The 20675-nt window shown below is 45.4% G+C and overlaps 1 protein-coding gene across 1 annotated transcript in view; it reads left to right on the forward strand.

The window, feature by feature from the left end:
- LOC125466464 (integrin alpha-8-like) overlaps positions 1-20675 on the forward strand; it is a 134742-nt gene that overhangs the window by 56617 nt on the left and 57450 nt on the right. The window contains exons 9-13 of the mRNA XM_059638734.1: positions 4370-4413; positions 10158-10214; positions 15290-15342; positions 18328-18536; positions 20419-20610. Of these exons, the coding sequence (XP_059494717.1) occupies positions 4370-4413; positions 10158-10214; positions 15290-15342; positions 18328-18536; positions 20419-20610 (555 nt within the window). The remainder of the gene's footprint in view (positions 1-4369; positions 4414-10157; positions 10215-15289; positions 15343-18327; positions 18537-20418; positions 20611-20675) is intronic.

The following is a 20675-nucleotide window of genomic DNA, read 5'->3' on the forward strand; positions in this document are numbered from 1 at the left end:
TCCATTCCCTTACTACTCTCTGAGTAAAGAAAATACCTCTGACATCTGTCCTTTATCTTTCACCCCTCAATTTAAAGCTATGCCCCCTTGTGCTTGCCATCACCATCCTAGGAAAAACGCTCTCCCTATCCACCCTATCTAACCCTCTGATTATTTTATATGTTTCTATTAAGTCACCTCTCAACCTTCTTCTCTCTGTTGAAAACAGCCTCAAGTCCCTCAGCCTTTCCTCATAAGACCTTCCCTCCATACCAGGCAACATCCTAGTAAATCTCCTCTGCACCCTTTCCAAAGCTTCCACATCCTTCTTATAATGCGGTGACCAGAACTGTACACAATACTCCAAGTGCGGCCGCACCAGAGTTTTGTACAGCTTCACCATAACCTCTTGGTTCCGGAACTCGATCCCTCTATTCATAAAAGCTAAAACACTGTATGCCTTCTTAACAGCCCTGTCACCTGGGTGGCAACTTTCAAGGATCTGTGTACATGGACACCGAGATCTCTCTGCTCATCTACACTACTAAGAATCTTACCATTAGCACTGTACTTTGCCTTCCAGTTACTCCTACCAAAGTGCATCACCTCACACTTGTCTGCATTAAACTCCATTTGCCACCTCTCAGCCCAGCTCTGCAGCTTATCCATGTCTCTCTGCAACCTACAGCATCCTTCGTCACTATCCACAACTCCACCGACCTTAGTGTCGTCTGCAAATTTACTAACCCATCCTTCTACGCCCTCATCCAGGTCATTTATAAAAATGACAAACAGCAGTGGACCCAACACCGACCCTTGCAGTACACCACTAGTAACTGGTCTCCAGGATGAACATTTCCCATCAACTACCACCCTCTGTCTTTTTTCAGCAAGCCAATTTCCGATCCAAACTGCTGTATCTCCCACAATTCCATTCCTCCGCATTTTGTACAATAGCCTATTGTGGGGAACCTTATCGAACGCCTTGCTGAAATCCATATACACCACATCAACCGGTTTACTCTCATCTACCTGTTTGGTCACCTTCTCAAAGAACTCAATAAGCTTTGTGAGGCACAACCTTCCCTTCACAAAACCGTGCTGACTATCTCTAATCAATTTATTCTTTTCTAGATGATTATAAATCCTATCCCTTATAACCTTTTCCAACACTTTACCAACAACTGAGGTAAGGCTCACTGGTCTATAATTACCAGGGTTGTCTCTACTCACCTTCTTGAACAGGGGAACTACATTTGCTATCCTCCAGTCATCTGGCACTATTCCTGTAGACAATGACGAGTTAAAGATTAATGCCAAAGGCTCGGCAATCTCCTCCCTGGCATCCCAGAGGATCCGAGGATAAATCCCATCCGGCCCAGGGGACATATCTATCTTCTGAAGGGCTTCTAATACCTCTTCCTTGTGAACCTCAATCCCACCTAGTCTAGTAGCCTGTATCTCAGTATTCTCCTCGTCAACATTGTCGTTTTCTAGAGTGAATACTGTTGAAAAATATTCATTTACTGCTTCCCCTATCTCATCTGACTCCACACACAACGTACCACTACTATCCTTGACTGGGCCTAATCTTACTTTCATCATTCTTTTATTCCTTAAATACCTATAGAAAGCCTTAGGGTTTACCCTGCTCCTATCCGCCAACAACTTCTCATGTCTCCTCCTGGCTCTTCTGAGCTCTCTCTTTAGGTCTTTCCTGGCTACCTTGTTGCCCTCAAGTGCCCTAACTGAGCCTTCACATCTCATCCTAACATAAGCCTTCTCTTGACAAGAGATTCCACCTCCTTCGTAAACCACAGCTCCCACACTCTACAGCTTCCTCCCTGCCTGACAGGTACATACTTACCTAGGACATACAGGAGCTTTTCCTTGAATAAGCTCCACATTTCTAATGTGCCCATCCCCTGCAGTTTCCTTCCCCATCCTATGCTCCCTAAATCTTGCCTAATCTCATCGTAATTACCTTTCCCCCAGCTATAACTCTTGCCCAGTGGTAAACACCTATCCCTTTCCATCACTAAAGTAAACAGAACAGAATTGTGATCGCTATCACCAAAGTGCTCACCCACTTCCAAATCTAACACCTGGCCAGGCTTATTACCCAGTACTAAATCTAATGTGGCTTCGCCCCTTGTTGGCCTATCTACATACTGTGTCAGGAAGCCCTCCTGCACACATTGGACAAAAACTGACCCATCTGTCGTACTCAAACTATAGTGTTCCCAGTCAATATTTGGAAAGTTGAAGTCCCCCATGACAACTACCCTGTCTCTCTCACTCCTATCTAGAATCATCTTTGCTATCCTTTCCTCTACATCTCTGGAGCTATTCGGACGCCTTCAGAAAACTCCCAACAGGGTGACCTCTCCTTTTCTGTTTTTAACCTCAGCCCATACTACCTCAGTTGACGAGTCCCCAAACATCCTTTCTGCAACTGTAATACTGTCCTTGACCAATAATGCCACACCTCCGCCTCTTTTACCATCTTCTCTGTTCTTACTGAAACATCTAAATCCCGGAACCTGCAACAACCATTCCTGTCCCTGCTCTATCCATGCCTCCGAAATGGCCACAATATCGAAGTCCCAGGTACCAAACTATGTTGCAAGTTCACCCACCTTATTCCGGACGCTCCTGGCATTGAAGTAGACACACTTCAAACCAACTTCTTGCTTGCTGGTGCCATCTTGCTTCCCTGAAACTTTATTTTGGACCACCCTACTCTCAACCTATTCTATAGTCGAACTACAATTTTGGTGCCCATCCCCCTGAATTAGTTTAAACCCACCCGAATAGCCTTGGCAAATTTCCGCCCCAGGATATCGGTACCCCTCTGGTTCAGGTGAAGACCGTCTTGCTTGTAGAGGTCCCACCTACCTCAGAAAGAGCCCCAATTATCCAAGAATCCAAAACCCTCCCTCCTGCACCATCCCTGTAGCCACGTGTTCAACTCCTCTCTCTCCCTATTCCTCACGTCACTAGCATGTGGCACGGGCAACAAACCAGAGACAACAACTCTGTTCGTCCTAGCTCTCAGCTTCCATCCTAGCTCCCTGAATTTCTGCCTTAAATCCCCATCTCTCTTCCTACCTATGCCGTTGGTGCCAATGTGGACCACGACTTGGGGCTGCTCCCTCTCACCCTTAAGGATCCCGAAAACACGATCAGAGACATCACGCACCCTGGCACCTGGGAGGCAACACACCCACTGTGAATCTCTCTCGTCCCCACAGAACGTCCTATCTGTCCCCCTAACTATGGAGACCCCAATAACTAACGCTCTGCTCCTCTTCCCCCTTCCCTTCTGAGCAGCAGGGACAGACTCTGTGCCAGAGACCTGTGCCCCACTGCTTTCCCCTGGTAAGTCCCCCCACCCCTGCAACAGTATCCAAAACGGTATACTTATTGTTGAGGGGAATGGCCACAGGGGATCCTTGCACTGCCTGCCGGTTCCCTTTCAGACTCGTGACTGTAACCCATCTGCCTTTTTCCTGTTCTTGAGGAGTGACTACCTCCCTGTAACTCCTCTCAATAACCCCCTCTGCCTCCCGAATGATCCGAAGTTCATCCAGCTCCAGTTCCCTAACGCGGTTTTCAAGGAGCTGGAGTCGGGTGCACTTCCCGCAGATGTAGTCAGCAGGGACACTAGTGGTGACCCTTACCTCCCACATTCTGCAGGAGGAACATTCAACTGCCCTGACCTCCGTTCCCATTATTCTAAATTCCCAAGACTTAAAAAATAAAGAATAAAAAATAAACTTGTTACCTCACCAATCAGGCACACAGAACCTTTTTTTTTGGTTAGAGGAGGAGGATGAGTGGGAGACACTACCCGGGTAGTGTTTCGGGTAACGCAACCACACAAATATATTACCTCACTCACCAGTCCTGTGTCTGCTTTTTAAAGATTCAAAAACAGTGACTCACCGGCTCCCCGACAGGCTCCTGCTCCAAGCTCCCGCTCGCGCTGCTGCTGCAACCAGAAATGGGAATGCACCTTCAGGATTGAGGCAAAAGCTCCACCAATTGAGCCCAGATCACTCCGTGAGCAGTTCAACCCTGTGTTTGCAATCCTTTATGCTTTACACAACTTGGATAAACTGGTCTGCCCCATGTTACTGTTTGTGAGATTTTGAAAAACATAATGAATGCTTCCCTTGATCCAAACAAAAATCTGCTGCTTATCCATTTGAGGCCCTACCAGGAAAGTATAAAGCCAACACCCCTACTTCCATCAGCTGTTCCCACTCCCAGAATCCATAAGCTATGTTGAGACGTCATAATGCCTGCAGTAGTTTTGTACAGAGTCTGGTTACTGAAGCCCTTGTTATGACAAAAAAACCCTTTAATCTGTCTCTTCTTTTTATAGATTACGTTTTGGGAGCTCCCAGGGCAGAAGATTCATTGGGATCTGTATGTATGATTTGTTAAATAAATGTTGATGATGGTTGGCACATTGTGACAAGTTCTGTGATTAATGTTAAACAAATGTTTTGTGTTATTTTTCTTCTGTTAGACCTGAGCTTAATGCATTCAGACTTCACCCTTTCAAACCCAGTCCAACTGGAAAAACACACACTTAAGTGAAGTTGTTCATTTTGGCAGGGAGACCAAAAGAACAGTATTATTTAAGTGGAGATAAACTGCAGAAACCTGCAACAGAAAGAGACTTGGGGGAGCTTTTGCACAAAACACAGAAAGCTGGCACACAAGGGCCAGAGGTAATCATGAACACTAATGGAAAGTTAGCCCCTATTTCAACAGGGTTGGAGTATAAGAGTAGGGAAGTCTTATTGCAACTGTACAAGGTGCTAGTGAGACCAATTCTGGAGTATTGCGAGCAGGTTTGGTCCCCTTACTTAAGAAAACACTTTGTATTGGAGAGTCATTAGTGACATTTAAGCGACTGCTGGACATGCACATGGACAGCAGTGAATTGAGGGGAATGTAGGTTAGGTTATTTTATTTTTGGATTAGGATTGTTCCATGGCACAACATCGTGGGCCAAAGGGCCTGTCCTGTGCTGTATTTTTCTATGTTCTATTTTCTAAGTTCAGAGAATGTTTACTAGAATGATCCTTGGCATGGAGAGATTGTCTTATGAGTAAAGATTAAACAGGTTGGGTCTCTACACATGGAAACTTAGAAGAATGGTGGAGCATCTCATTGAAACATGTTGGATTTTTAAGGAGTTTGAGAGGGTAAACACTGAGGGAATGCTTTCCCTCATAGGATAGTCTAAGACTAGATGGCATAGTCTCAGAATAAAGGGGCCCAATTTAAGACTGAGGAGTAATTTCTTCTCTCAGATGGTTGAGAGTCTTTGGAACTGCTTGCCACAAAGAGCTGTGGGGGAAGAGTCCTGATGTATATTTGAGACTGAGATAGATTCTTGATCAGTGGGGGAAATCAAGGATTATTGCAAAATGCAGAAAAGTGAATGGGAGGAAAGTCAGATCATCCATGATCTTATTGAATGGCAGAGCAGGCTTGAGGAGCTGAATGGCCGACTTTTCATCCTATTTCTCATCATCTTCTGTCAATCATATTGAACTTAATTTGTTTCTGCAGATTTTCTGCATTTCCTTTCATTCCATTGGCCACCCACAAGACCAATTCAATCTAAATTAAAGCCCAGTTATGAACTGGAGCCGGTCAAGATCATGATATTCATCACTTTGGCTTGGACCTTCCCCGTTTCCTGTCATTCCATCAGCGACAGTATTGATTAAACCTTGAGAGAATAAACCAAGGCTTTAATTACCAAAATTTACATGCCTAAGCCTATAAGGAAAAGGGCATTTTGAAATTGAATGGGTTTGACTATTTCGAAGGTTCAAACAACTTGCCTTGTGTCGAGCTGAAGTGGAATGAGGGGAGCATCAAGGCATGAACTAGTTAATCTGAACTTAATCCCAATTGACTAGCTCTGGCTGCATTGGAGTTTTAATTCCTTTTGAACTAAATTTGACTTAATTTCATTTTAATGTAAATTATATCAAACTTAAACACAAAATGTGGTCAAGCTGCCTGAAATATTTCCTCCTATTGCAGAATAAATTATTGTTGATATTTCGTTAACAGTTTCTAAATAGGACAAGGTTTTTACACAGTTTTATTAAAAACATCTCTCAACACCACAAAATCCATTTTTTTATCATTATACTCTGAATTTGCTTCATCCAATGGAAATAGATGACTTTGGTAAATTAATAGATTATCATTTATTTTTCTTTTGAAGTGACTGATAGCAAATGGAGGAGGGGTGGTCAGCTCAGTTGACTAGGTGGATGAAGTTTGACCCCATCCAGGACAATGCAACCTGCTTGATTTGCACCATACCCACACACATCTACTGCCTCCACCAATGATGCATAGCAACACTGTGTACTATCTACTGCAGAAATTCAGCAAGGCTCCTTAGACAGCACCTTCCAAACTCACAACCACTTCCATCTAGAAGGACATGGGCAACAGATACATGGGAATAGCACCCCCTTCAAGTTCCCCTCCAAGCATGCCAGACTGATATATCACTGCACCTTTAGTGTCCCCGGGAACGGAATCCTGGAATTCCCTCCTGAACAGCATTTGGGTCTACTACAGCAAATAGTGCAGCTCGTCACCACCTTCTCAAGGGCAACTAGGGATAGGAAATATTAGCTGGGAATTAGGAAATATTAGCTGGGAAATAGGAAATATTAGCTGGCCCAGGCAGCAATGTTTGTATCCAGTAAGTGATTCAAAAATAAAACTGAGGTGGGCATTTATGATGTACTAGTTCTTGATGGGCTGTTGTATTATTACACAGATCTCAGAAGTGCACCAGACATTTAAGATGGCTAGAAGACATCATGACATGTGATATTCAAGTATAAACTGACTCTGTCTTTCTCTCCATACATTCAGGCTGCAAGTCAGTCAGTTAAATAGAAGCAAAATTCTGCAGATGCTAGTAGTCTGAAATAAAAACAGGAAATGCTGGAGACACTGGCTGCATCTCTGAAGAGAAAAGCAGACTTAAAGTTGTGAGTCTGATCTAACTCTTCTTCAGAGCTGGAAAATGGTGGACCAAAGGGGAAGGAGGAGCAAAAGGAACACACTGTGAGAGTGCTCACTGCAAAACACAATGGTGGTGCTAATGGTTATAAAGCAGATATGGAGATGTTAATATTAGTGTAACTGAAGGCATGAAAAGGAGGAAGTGCATCAGCTCAACTGAGAGCATTGTCAAACAACACAAACTGGGGCAGAATGTGAGAGAAATGGAGGATAGATATCAACCTCTGTAGGTTTAATGGTGAATCCTAGTGGCTGGAAAGTGCCCAAGCAGAAACCAAGATGTGGATCCTCCAATCACCACTAGGGTTGTCTGAAGGCTGTCTGCTTCTTCCTTGAAAAGGGGTCTGAACAGTCCCATCCACCAATATACTCCTTCACCTGGCTGAGCATGTTTCACTTTGAACAGCTTTTCCTTTAACTTGTCTCACTTCTTCCAAACCAAATTCATGATTATGGCAGACTGCATGGGTCCCAGTTAGACCTATCACTTGGTGGGTTGGAAAAATTCATCAGTTTTGCTTCCAATTTCCACCCTTCTCCCACCTCACCTGGTCCATCTCTGGCTTTTCCCTTCCCTTCTTAGACACGACTGTTTCCATTTCTGGGGATAGGCTGTTCATGTCTGACTGCACACAGTTGTGTCTGACCTATTTCTCGCGCTCCTGCTCTCATTCCTTCCCTTGCCTCTGAGAATAACCATAATGCTTCCTTTGTTCTCACTTCCTAGCTGACCAGTTTCCACTTTCAAAGAATCACCTCCACAATGTCACCACTTCCGATAGGCTGCCACAACTACATACACAATCCCTCTCTCCTCCCTTGTTAACATCCTGCAGGGACTGTTCCCTTCCTGACACTCTGGTCCACTCCTCCACCACTTTGAACACTTTCTCACTCCTCGAAAGCACTTTCTCATGTAATCACAGAAGTTGTAAATCTTGTCCATTCACCTCCTCCTTCTTTACTGTCCAACGCCCCAAACACACCTTCCAAATGAAGCACCATTTTACTTGAACTTCTTTCAATCTGCATTTGTTCGCCACAATGTAGTGTCCTTTACATTGGCAAGACCGAACACACACATGGGGATGCCGTTGCAGAACACCTCCACTCTGTCCAAAGGGAAGACCCCAATGTTCCAGTTGGTTGCCATTTCAATTAAGTACCTTACTCCATGCTAACATTTCACTGTGGGCCCAATTACCGTGTCCCAACAAAGCTTAGTACAAACTGGAGGAACAACACCTCATTTTCTGCTTAGGCACCTTACAGCCTCAAGAAGTCAATATTGAGTTCCACAACTTCAGACCATGACCTCTGATTTCCATTTTTCTCACATCCTCTCCCCGCCCCAGCTGTGCCTTGTTTTTTTCCATCCCCTCCCCTGTCTGCTTTCCGGAGAGACCACTCTCTCCGTGACTCCCTTGTTCGCTCCACACTGCCCTCCAACCCCACCACACCCGACACCTTCCCCTGCAACCGCAGGAAATGCTACACTTGTCCCCACACCTCCTCCCTCACCCCCATCCCAGGCCCCAAGATGACATTCCACATTAAGCAGAGGTTCACCTGCACATCTGCCAATGTGGTATACTGCATCCACTGTACCCGGTGCGGCTTCCTCTACATTGGGGAAACCAAGCGGAGGCTTGAGGACCACTTTGCAGAACACCTCCGCTCAGTTCGCAACAAACAACTGCACCTCCCAGTCGCAAACCATTTCCACTCCCCCTCCCATTCTCTAGATGACATGTCCATCATGGGCCTCCTGCACTGCCACAATGATGCCACCCGAAGGTTGCAGGAACAGCAACTCATATTCCGCCTGGGAACCCTGCAGCCTAATGGTATCAATGTGGACTTCACCAGTTTCAAAATCTCCCCTTCCCCTACTGCATCCCTAAACCAGCCCAGTTCATCCCCTCCCCCCACTGCACCACACAACCAGCCCAGCTCTTCCCCCCCACCCACTGCATCCCAAAACCAGTCCAACCTGTCTCTGCCTCCCTAACCGATTCTTCCTCTCACCCATCCCTTCCTCCCACCACAAGCCGCACCCCCATCTACCTACTAACCTCATCCCACCTCCTTGACCTGTCCGTCTTCCCTGGACTGACCTATCCCCTCCCTACCTCCCCACCTACACTCTCTCCACCTATCTTCTTTACTCTCCATCTTCGGTCCGCCTCCCCCTCTCTCCCTATTTATTCCAGAACCCTCTCCCCATCCCTCTCTCTGATGAAGGGTCTAGGCCCAAAACGTCAGCTTTTGTGCTCCTGAGATGCTGCTTGGCCTGCTGTGTTCATCCAGCCTCACATTTTATTATCTTGTGCCTTGTTTATGTCTTGTTGACTTTGCTCTCAACTGAGCAGACTCATTTGCTCATTTTCACATCTTCATTTACACCCATTTAACATCTCCATCTCTCCTTTGCTAACATTATCACTGCCTTTGTCTTTTGGTCTGGGCAGCTTCGCAATCTGTTCCACTCGCCACTCTTTCCCCTCTGTCAACAACATAACTCCCATTTTACAACCTCTCTTAATTCTGAAGGAGAGTCATATTGGTCTCAAAATGTTAATTCTGTTCCTCTCTTCACAGATGTTGCCAGACCTGCTGGTTTTCTCCAGAAAATTTGGTTTTTATTTGTCAGTCAGCCTGTCAACTATATAAATAATATAACAATAATCTGAGTAAACATATTTGATTTGATTTATTATTGTCACATGTACCTAGGTACAGTGAAGAGTTGAGTTTTAAATGCAGTACAGGCAGACCATAAACATATAACCCAGATTTCCATGCAAGTCTGCGATGCCATATTAGAGTACATATTTAGTTGTTACTAAACCTCCAGGTGTCTGACTCAAAGCAAATCTAAACTCTTTGTTGTGTGTGTTGCATTGGCTTACATACAGAAAACCACAAGACACATCACTATCTGGCTGGGGAAATGCTTCTGTGCCTCATAATTCAGAGCCAGTCGTATAGGGCAGTCACAGGTTGCCAGGGGGTTCTCAATTTCAGTGCCTAGCTGTACATCTCCTTTATTTAAACAATAACCTTTAAATTCTGTTGTGTTCTTGCTTTGACAGGTAATTATTCTAGATTCTGTGGATATGAAAACCAAGCAAACTATTGTGGGCGAACAGGTAATGGTTAACTGGCTTGCACCCTTGAGGTTTGCTGTTTTCCACTTAGGAGCTGTAGCAATGTAGTTAAATTGACACCTACAACCCACACCTACAATAGATAGTTAAGTGTAGGTCTTGTCAGCAAATTGAGTGCTGTGTTTTCTGTATTACTACACTGAGCACCCTACAGAGCAGTTTCCAATAGTTTAATGACTTTGGGATTTCCCAATGTCCCACAAAGCTCTAACTACAAATAGATTTTTCAAAGCCAAATTTGTACATGTGTTTTGATGCACATATCCCATATCCCAATTCGCATGTGTTCCTGATGCACTCTGGTTGATTTCTAAAACACTTTTGTCTCCGTCTGCTTTGCCACATCTTAAAGTTTCCTTTTACTTTAATTTTGACAATAGTATTAACTGTGTGACTGATTTTCCACAGTTGTAATTTTCTAATCATACGCTTCGCTAATAACCATTTAAAAATATGCTGAACAGAAAAAGATAATTGTACTATTATGTGATACTTCGCCATGAGCATCATTTTGGATAGCTGTAAAGCCCCCTCTAGTGGCTTAGTTCATAATTGCATCAAGTGGAATGGGGACGACAGCCCAGGTCCCTAATTAGAGAGGAATGCGTTGTATTCCCAGAGAGTTATATGATTGTGCACAAGAGTAGCTGAGCAGGATAGCCAAGCTGTAGAGAGAAACAAATACAGAAATTGCTGGAAGGGCTCAGTAGGTCTGGCAGCATCTGTGGAGGGAAATCAGAGATAGCCTTCTGGGTCCAGTGACCCGTCCTCTGTCAGTGTAAAGTGACACTGACTGACTTGCAAGAGCTGCAGAAAATCTGATAGGAGCCACAGCAACAGAGGGTTCATTCCTTCAGTGCGAAGATGGGATGTGACTATATTCAGGGCATCACACAGGTCAGAGCCCTTAATCCTGACAGTAACCACAATACATTTATTCGATGCCAGTTTTCTGTTTTACCAGTGTTTTGGACAGCATGAGAAACCAGGATTACCTACTTGCAAATGACTCCTCTTTTTCTTTTGGCAAGACGGCGGCAAGGCACATCACTCCATTCAGAGTTCGAATCTGCTCACCAGTTCCCTTTCTCTTTCTTGCTTTGTCCTTCCTTCCTTGTTACTCCCTTCTCTATTCCTCTGCAGTAAATCTATGCCCCCACCGCCACCCCTTGTAACTACCTACCTAAGGAGTTGGGAAGGAGCTGGATGGCAACCCGGAACCACGTGGCAGGAGCTGAACATGCAGGTTGTGACCTGCAGCAATGGCAGACTGAGAGTGGGCTGGCGAGAGCGGGCCAACAAGGCAGCTGAGAGCAGGACATTGGCAGGGACATGGCAAGGGTTGGAAAGCCCAGAGTGGGACTCTGCAGGGACATGGCGAGGGCTGTAAAGCCCGGATTGGGACTCTGCAGGGACATGGCGAGGGCTGGAAAGCCCGGAGTGGGACTCTGCAGGGACATGGCGAGGGCTGGAAAGCCCGGAGTGGGACTCTGCAGGGACATGGCGAGGGCTGGAAAGCCCGGATTGGGACTCTGCAGGGACATGGCGAGCGCTGTAAAGCCCGGATTGGGACTCTGCAGGGACATGGCGAGGGCTGTAAAGCCCGGATTGGGACTCTGCAGGGACATGGCGAGGGCTGGAAAGCCCGGAGTGGGACTCTGCAGGGACATGGCGAGGGCTGTAAAGCCCGGAGTGGGACTCTGCAGGGACATGGCGAGGGCTGTAAAGCCCGGAGTGGGACTCTGCAGGGACATGGCGAGGGCTGTAAAGCCCGGATTGGGACTCTGCAGGGACATGGCGAGGGCTGGAAAGCCCGGAGTGGGACTCTGCAGGGACATGGCGAGGGCTGGAAAGCCCGGAGTGGGACTCTGCAGGGACATGGCGAGGGCTGGAAAGCCCGGAGTGGGACTCTGCAGGGACATGGCGAGGGCTGGAAAGCCCGGATTGGGACTCTGCAGGGACATGGCGAGCGCTGTAAAGCCCGGATTGGGACTCTGCAGGGACATGGCGAGGGCTGTAAAGCCCGGATTGGGACTCTGCAGGGACATGGCGAGGGCTGGAAAGCCCGGAGTGGGACTCTGCAGGGACATGGCGAGGGCTGTAAAGCCCGGAGTGGGACTCTGCAGGGACATGGCGAGGGCTGTAAAGCCCGGAGTGGGACTCTGCAGGGACATGGCAAGGGTTGGAAAGCCCAGAGTGGGACTCTGCAGGGACATGGCGAGGGTTGGAAAGCCCGGAGTGGGACTCTGCAGGGACATGGCGAGGGCTGTAAAGCCCGGAGTGGGACTCTGCAGGGACATGGCGAGGGTTGGAAAGCCCGGAGTGGGACTCTGCAGGGACATGGCGAGGGCTGTAAAGCCCAGAGTGGGACTCTGCAGGGACATGGTGAGGGCTGGAAAGCCCAGAGTAGGGCTCAGGCAGAGGCATGGCGAGGGTTGGAAAGCCCGGAGTGGGACTGCAGCAGTGGAAAAGAAAGTTAGACTCTGCTTTTTTTCCTTACTTCATTCCAAGTGCCACGTATGTGCAGCGAAGCTACTCACTTTTTACTGTATTTTTACATTGAATAGATGTGACCAATAGGAGATTTAATTCAATTCCTGACTCCAAATGGCACCCCACATGGACAGGGTTCATACAATATGCTACCACCCACAGTGCTGTCCAGCAGACCACCGGGGTGCTTTAGTGATGATTCCACAGTTTGTGCTGCCCTGAAGGAGTCCTGCAATTGCCTCTAGAGCTGGTCTGCTCCTCCTCATCACCATGAAGCTCAGCCCTTGCCACCAGGAATACATGAGCATCTGAGGACGACAATTTAGGAAGAGAGGGGGAGGAAGCGGACTCTGGCCCTGCACATTGGCATCAATGGCACTCCTCACCCCCTGTCTTGGCTATAGGCCTCTTATTCCTGGTGTACATGTCTCTAAACTCTCCTCTAAGACAAACCTGTTACCAACATCTGAGTGTTGATAGTCTTTAGCAGATACAAGGCTGAAAACTCAATGCAATACAGCTGAGCTGATGTCAGTGTGAGAGTGACAGTTCTATGCACTTTCTTCTCCACATTTTGCTGTTGTGTCACCACCTGGCCCGATGACAGTGCAGAGGAATCTAAAAGGAGAAATGCCCTCGGTTGTGTCTGTTATGACTGATGGGGGTAGGTCAGGGAAAATGATGAGTTGCACCCTGATCATGTCTACAGCTTGGCAATTAGAAGTGCCTGTGGGGTGATGGGGGTTGGCTGCAAAATGAACTTTGATGTGTGATTAAGCTTGAGCTTCATCTAAACTGCTGCCCATGTCTTCACGTGCTTGCAAAGACATTGTCCCTCGTGCTGAAGGGTTATTGCTGTGTGTCTTCCCTGTCAGACACCTCCTGTTAGCTACTGTCATGCAACCAAAAAGCAAACGTGTCAGTGCATTTCGTGGAATGGAGATGGCAATGTGTGTTCTGTAAGATACAGCTGTGAAGCAAACAGCAGTGCACAATGCATGAGGGTCAGACAAGGCTATGAATCAGAGATGTAAGTGATTATCATAGAATCACTCCAGCATGGAAGCTGCCCATTCAGCCCACACCTCTCTCCCTCCAAAGAGCATCCCAGCCAGGCCCAAACCCCCTAGTGCTTCCCACACCAAAAACACCCACTTCTCTGGACACTACAGGCAATCCAGCTTAGCCAATTCACCAAATCCACACATCTTGGGACTGTGGGAGGAAACCAGAGCACTCAGAGGAAGCCTGTTCAGGCACAGAGACAACATGCAAACTCCACACAGACAGTTGCCCAAACCTGGTATCAAATTCGGGCCCCTGGCACTGTGAGATAACAGTGCTAACCACTGAACCAGCACACTGCCACACTGTTTAGTAGAGATTGTCGGTAGGTGAATGAAGGGTTGTAGTGAATGCAGCAGTCTATGAGATAGAACTGAAGTCGCATTTGAGGATAGATTAATTGATCTTGATGACTTTAAACTTCTTTCTGCACTATATCCAGGGCCTTAGTGCTACAATGCTGGCACTGGCAGTGTTGTTTTTGTGGTCCCATTAGTTTTGCAAATTTTGTTTTCCAGAAGGCCTCTTCAGTTCCTGCAGACAGAAGCCCTCTTTCTACCTGCTCAGCCCCTGCAACAAACTGTCCTGTGCTGTGTCAGAGAGCACTCTCTGTCCTCTCCATTCATTTTTGCTCTGCTCAGACTGTCTTCCCCAGACCCTTCCAACTCCCACTGCAACCAGAATGCAAGCCCTTCTTTAAAAAACGACAAGGCTGTGAATGCTGACTCTCAGAAAGAAACACACAGGAAATTGCTGGAAATAGCCTGCAGGTCACATAGCCTCAGTTAAGACAGAAAGAGAGCTAACATTTCAGGTCAATGACCTTTCATTGGGTTTAAAGGTAAAGGTGTAGATTACTCCAATATTGAGTTTTCCAATGTCCAATTTCATGCCTAAATTTTTCAATGAAATTTGAACTTGTGACTTCGGTTCAAAAGCTGCCTCTGAGATAAGTTTTCAACTGTCTTGGCTTTCTCTGTTACCTTTTAATATTGGAAAATGATGCCTTTTACAACTAATCTAATAGACTTTTGTATAGAATTCTTAGCAAAGGAGAGGCGAAGCTATTTTAAGGCTATAGGTGAGATATAGTTTCAAACTGGTTTGTCATCACATAGTCTGATCAAATGTCAGGAACTGGTGTGGTGGGAGATTTTTATTTATTCGTTCCTGGGACAAAGCAGAAGTAACTTCCCTGAGAAGGTAAAGCAGATTCCCACTTCATTTCGAATCAGTTCAGACCTTCACGCTCAATCCACTGTGAATTTATATGAGATTTTATGTTGAAACAGCATTGTTTTCAGTAAAGCAGCAGAGCATGAATGCGCTGTGAGCATAGAAATATTCAGTAAATATTTGACTGTCATACCATATAAAGTAGAAATGGAATTTCATGGCTGTCAAGCTGAGGGATGTCAGTGCTAAAGATTGAAACATACTTGTGACAAGCAATGAAACCGATTTATTGCGTCTCTTAGTCTGTGGGCTTTGATTTGCAGGTAGCAGCATATTTCGGCTATGCAGTGGCTGCCATGGATATAAACAGTGATGGGTAAGGATCGCTTCGCCCTCTGCAATGAACTATTGCTTGTGCCCTTTATTATAATTCTCCAAAGGGAGATGGAGCCATTATAAACAACAAATAGTCCCGTCAATGCAATAACTTTAAACATCTTTGTGATTTAGTGACATTTATTACAGTTGTCAATTTGAAATTATTCAATGCTTTACAGTGAAGGTGTGGAACTGCTCCCCACATCGCCCCCCCCTCCCGCCCAACCCTGGGTCAATTGTCAAGTTAATCACCTGTTTAATTTTGAAGTTACTTAGAGCCATACAGCATGGAAACAGACCCTTCAGCCCAACTAGTCCACGCCAAATATATTCCTAAACTGAACTAGTCCCACTTGCCTGTGTTTACTCCATTTCCCTCCAAACGTTTCGTATTCGTGAATCTATCCAAATATCTTTCAAATGTTGCCGCTGCACCTGCATTCACCAATTTTTCTGGCTGTTCATTCCACACATGAACCACTATGTGTAAAAATGTTGTCTTTCACATCCTTTTTAAATTTTTCTCCTTCTCTCACATTAAAAATATGCTCCCTAGTTTTGAACTCCCCCACCCTAGGGAAAAGACCCTTGTCATGAACCTTATCTACATCCCTCATGATGTTATAAACCTCTATAAGGACACTTTGCATCCCCTCGCCTTCGCCCTCCCATCCATAACTGCCCACCCCCATTGCCCAAATGTGTTCCTGGTAATAACCAGGATGCAAGTCTACCCCGTCTTCCACAAGCAGCAGCAGATGCTAGACCATTTTTTTTAACTGCAATAGACCATTTTTTGTTATGCAAAGGTATTATGGGAAATGGGCAATATGGAGTTATGCCGTAGATCAGACACAATCTCATTGAGTGGTGAAACAGGCTTGAGGGGCCTACACCTGTTCCTATATTCCTATCTCCAAGGGTTGTGCCCATTGCTGTTTCTCACAGGAGATTGCATTGGGTTGACAGGAGGACTTTTCTGGGCATGTGTGCCACTACGGGGCATCTTATGCTGCCTGCCTGCTCAGGCTTTCCAAAGGTCTGGTGTAGCCAGGGCCCAGTTCAGCCTGGAGAGTTCTCTCTTTGGAACCTCTTATGAAAAGAGAATCAATCTAAAAAATAACCTCCTTAATTATCGGGGTAGGCATTTTCCATCTGGAGCTTGATGGTCCTTGTGCGACTCAGCATCCAATCTATAAACAGACCCCAACCCCATGATCCACGCTGTTATTGCCCCAAATGCCTTCAAAACATTCTCTTCTTCTCCACTAGACCTTTGTGCAATGTGCTTCATCCAGGTTTATCTGCTCTTCACAAGCCTTTCTCATTTCTCACTCTTGTACTCCACACGATCACATCAGGCCTTCAGCAAGTCTTCTCCATCACCCAAGTCCTGAGCCACCACCTTGCATCAGACCTCTCTCCCAATTACATTCAGATGCCTATTTTTAAGGTTGTCAAGTCCTACCGCTTATCAGTTTTTTCCCTACAACTTATTGCTCAGATGGATTTTGAGCCCCATCTGGATTTGGGATTAGAAACAGGCAGACGGTTCAAATAACCCCGCTGATCAATCCATTTCCTTCCTCCCTACCTCATGTCCATTTCCCCAGATGTAGGATGGTTGGAACACAATAGAACCTCCAATCTTTATGTAACAGCTCCTTGGTTCTCAAGGGCTTCTTCTTAGCCATTTGAGGCCATTAAAGGTGTCTGACTGGGATTTTCTTATAAGCCTCCAGGTTCTCTGAGGACAAGGACAGCTTAGGTTCCTGAAAGTTTCCTCTGAGCAACTGTCCTCAAAATGTGGGCTTGAACTCAAGTTGACCAAGAGACCCTCCCTGTCTAAGTGCAGTGGCACTCTACAGAGAGGTTTCTCCTCAGCAATGGTGCCCTGAAAAATGTAATCATTCGCATTTGGAAAGTTAGAGAGCAAGGGCCCCTCCATTTTGAAATGGCCTCCCTATTAGTTATCTTCAATCGCAGGCCGCTGCTCTGTTCAAGCTGCAAGACATGTAATTGACCAAGTGGCTCTATGAATCTGCCTGCTGTCTTTAACTGATGAACCAAGCTGCCCTCTGACCATGCATTAGCTGCTTTGGAGAAAATCCCAAGCCCTGCCCGCACAGAGCATGGTTTGGAAACCATGGTCGAACCTAATAGTGGGCTCCCACAGTGGAGCTCATGGCCATTGGAGCTAGGTGTCATCCAGGTGAGACAGGGCTGACAAGGTCCTTTCCCTGTTGGATGTGAATGGGTCAGTTCACTTTTTACAAACAAAAACACCCAACAGGTTTCCATAATATATTCTAGAGCTGACCCATAGCCCATGAACTCAATTTTGTAATTTATCATTATAAGACTCGGATTAATGACCTCCACTTTGCTTAGACTAGTGGTTCACCCAATAGTTTACTTTACCCAAAGCCAGCAAGGATTCAATTTGATGGCCATGATATACCTTGTGATATTTAATTCCTGGCAGAGTTTTTTAGGCAAGTGGTTTAATTGACCTTTAGCTTTCCATTTCGTTCCTCAGTTTTTCAAAGCAATATTTCAAAGATTACAGTAATAATTGTGCACTTCTACTAGGTGTTAAGATGCCATGTGAACTTCAACTAAAATAAACATTATTGAATGCAACTCCTAAACCTTTAGCCTTTTACCATTTAATTCCCAGTTTTCACATGCAGTTTGAAGGGAAAGGAGGAATATTCTCTAAAATGCCAGGAAGCTACAAGTCAATACACGATGGACTGTACCCCATTATATGTCCAGTAACTGTCAGCCTCTTTAAGAGGTGAAGGATGAAACTTAGAGAAGAAATACAAAGAATATCCTCTACAAAATAAATAATATTCATTTTTAACTTTGCATACAATGCTTGTGCATTCTGAAATCATGCAAATAACTCAGTTTAATTTCTTCTTGGCAATTAATGACTAAGATACTGATATTTATGTGTCCCTGTGTTGTCGTGCAGGCGAGATGATATCTTAGTTGGTGCACCTCTCTTTATGAGCCGTGGACAGGATGGCAAACTGCATGAGGTTGGACAGGCTTATGTTTACCTACAAGACCAGCTTGGAAGCTTCAAGCAGCCAACGCAGACGCTCACAGGAACTGACAAGTTCGGGCGCTTTGGCAGTGCCATCAGCACTCTTGGGGACCTTGACAATGATGGATACAACGGTAATGAACTTGTCAGGTTATCATTGTTTAAATCAATCCAGTGCTTGGTGGTGAAAAATGAAACTAGATGCCAAATCTTTTGCCTAGTACTTGCCCCAGTGACAACTGCAACATTGCATATGTCTGCCTCCTCCCAATGTAGCACTCACATCTGATCTTTCACTGCAGGATGCAGACTTGGCATATATCCTGTCCTCACAATACCAACCTGGACAAAACTGCCCCGGAACATCAGGCTTCTGTTCCTTGTGGGGGGAGACTTTCTGGGGGTCATTTGAGGAATTGTAGAAACAGTACGAAGGGGTTGGGGTAGAGCGAAGTGGTATAGAGCAGAGATAGGTGGTTCAAAGGCCAGGCTCAAAGTCCATCAACATTTCATCAAAGGGTTTTTTTTTTAAAGTAGAAAAAAAATGCCCCCCCCCCAGCCCTCAGCTACTAACATACCCTCCAACATTACCATTCCATCCAGCTCATGACCTCTACCCATCCCCGATGAAATCTTACATGCCATGCCAAGCTATGCCCTCCCCCACTCTCCTTTATAGAATATAGGCCAATATAACATCAAATCATGCCCACTTATGCCCGAACCTGACATCCTTTCACCCCTGTACCTACCATGTTGACTCACACGGAATCCATGATGATCAGACCTTAGGATCCAGGTTGAGATGTGATAAAATTACATGTTTAAGTAACTTTCACATTGATAAAAACCCATTCACTACATTCTATATTCACTTACCTGCAATTCTATTTAAAACAAGCTCTGAAATTCACAAAAAACATGTCAAAGAGTCTATAACCATTTGGCGTTGCACCCATTGTGATATTGAAAGGTTACGAAGTCAGTCAGGCAGCACTAATTTTATTTTGCTAACTCTCTGGCTAATGTCAACAGACAGAGTTAATAAGTAAGCAAGGATTTTTCAACATGACAGATAATTATTTTCCAGCTTCATAACTGACCACTTGACATTGACAGTTTATGCACAGTCAAGTCTATTTTTAACAGCCTCAAAGGGCAATATGCTTCCCCGAAAGATTACCTGACCTTCCCAGAGGTATCCCAAAACCACATACAAAAGCAACGTTTCCTTCCCAAAACAATATTCTGTCTACCCATGAAACTCCACAAAGTGTAAACCTGTTCCTACTAGGTCTAAACTTCAGAAGATGAGTCCCACACCTCAATAACAAATATTAGACATGACTAGAGACAGCCCTCTGCCATGAGCAATTAAGGTGCAATTTGCAGCTATTAGTGTCATGACCTGAACATACAATTGGCCGGATGAAGGCATGCTTCAGTTTAGATTGATTTGGAGGGGTATGATGACGCAACACAGCTGAAGATGTAGAATCACGGTCGTACTAGTTACTCCATAACTTAGCCAATTAGCAAGGTTTTCTCATGCAGGTCCCTGTAGGACAAAAATCCCTGAAGGCAGCTGAGTGATCAGCCGAGAGGGCTAAAGGTTGTGAGGACCACCCACTACCATTGCAAGGTTGATATTTTTACTGTTCTCATACTGAAGGCTTTCTCTGAACACCAACTCTGGGAACATAAGCGATTTTTTTTTTGTGTCAGCAACAGTTCAATGCGCAGTTCGAACTTCTGTTGCTGACCTGGATCTGAGTTTCAGGAATGAGTCTGGTTCTCAATTCCATCAAGGACCCAAAACAACTGGGCTGTAAATGAAAGCCAAGAGAAAGGGAAATAGGTTAGAGCTGAGCTATGTAATGAATATTACTGTGGTGCAAAGTTATTGCTACTTTAAATGAGAGGCTTTTGTATTTTCATTTATTAAGTTTGCACCGTTTGGCATAATTTGTGACAACACATGAGTTAAATGCAAATGAACTATCTATGTCTCTCTAGATGTGGCGATCGGAGCACCGTACGCTGGTGAAGATGGCAAAGGAAGAGTGCTCATTTACCTTGGCCACGCCACTGGGTTGCACTCAAAGCCTGGTCAAGAGCTGAAGGGAACCTGGGGCCCTGACTCGGTATCAGCAGGATTTGGCTTCTCACTGCAAGGAGGTTCAGATATAGATGCAAATAACTACACCGGTGAGGTCTTCATGGCTTTTATTTTACTTTTTGCATGTGTGATATCGTGCAGTGGACAGAGAGAC

Source organism: Stegostoma tigrinum, chromosome 31 (genome assembly GCF_030684315.1).
Source record: "Stegostoma tigrinum isolate sSteTig4 chromosome 31, sSteTig4.hap1, whole genome shotgun sequence".
NCBI lineage: Eukaryota > Metazoa > Chordata > Chondrichthyes > Orectolobiformes > Stegostomatidae > Stegostoma > Stegostoma tigrinum.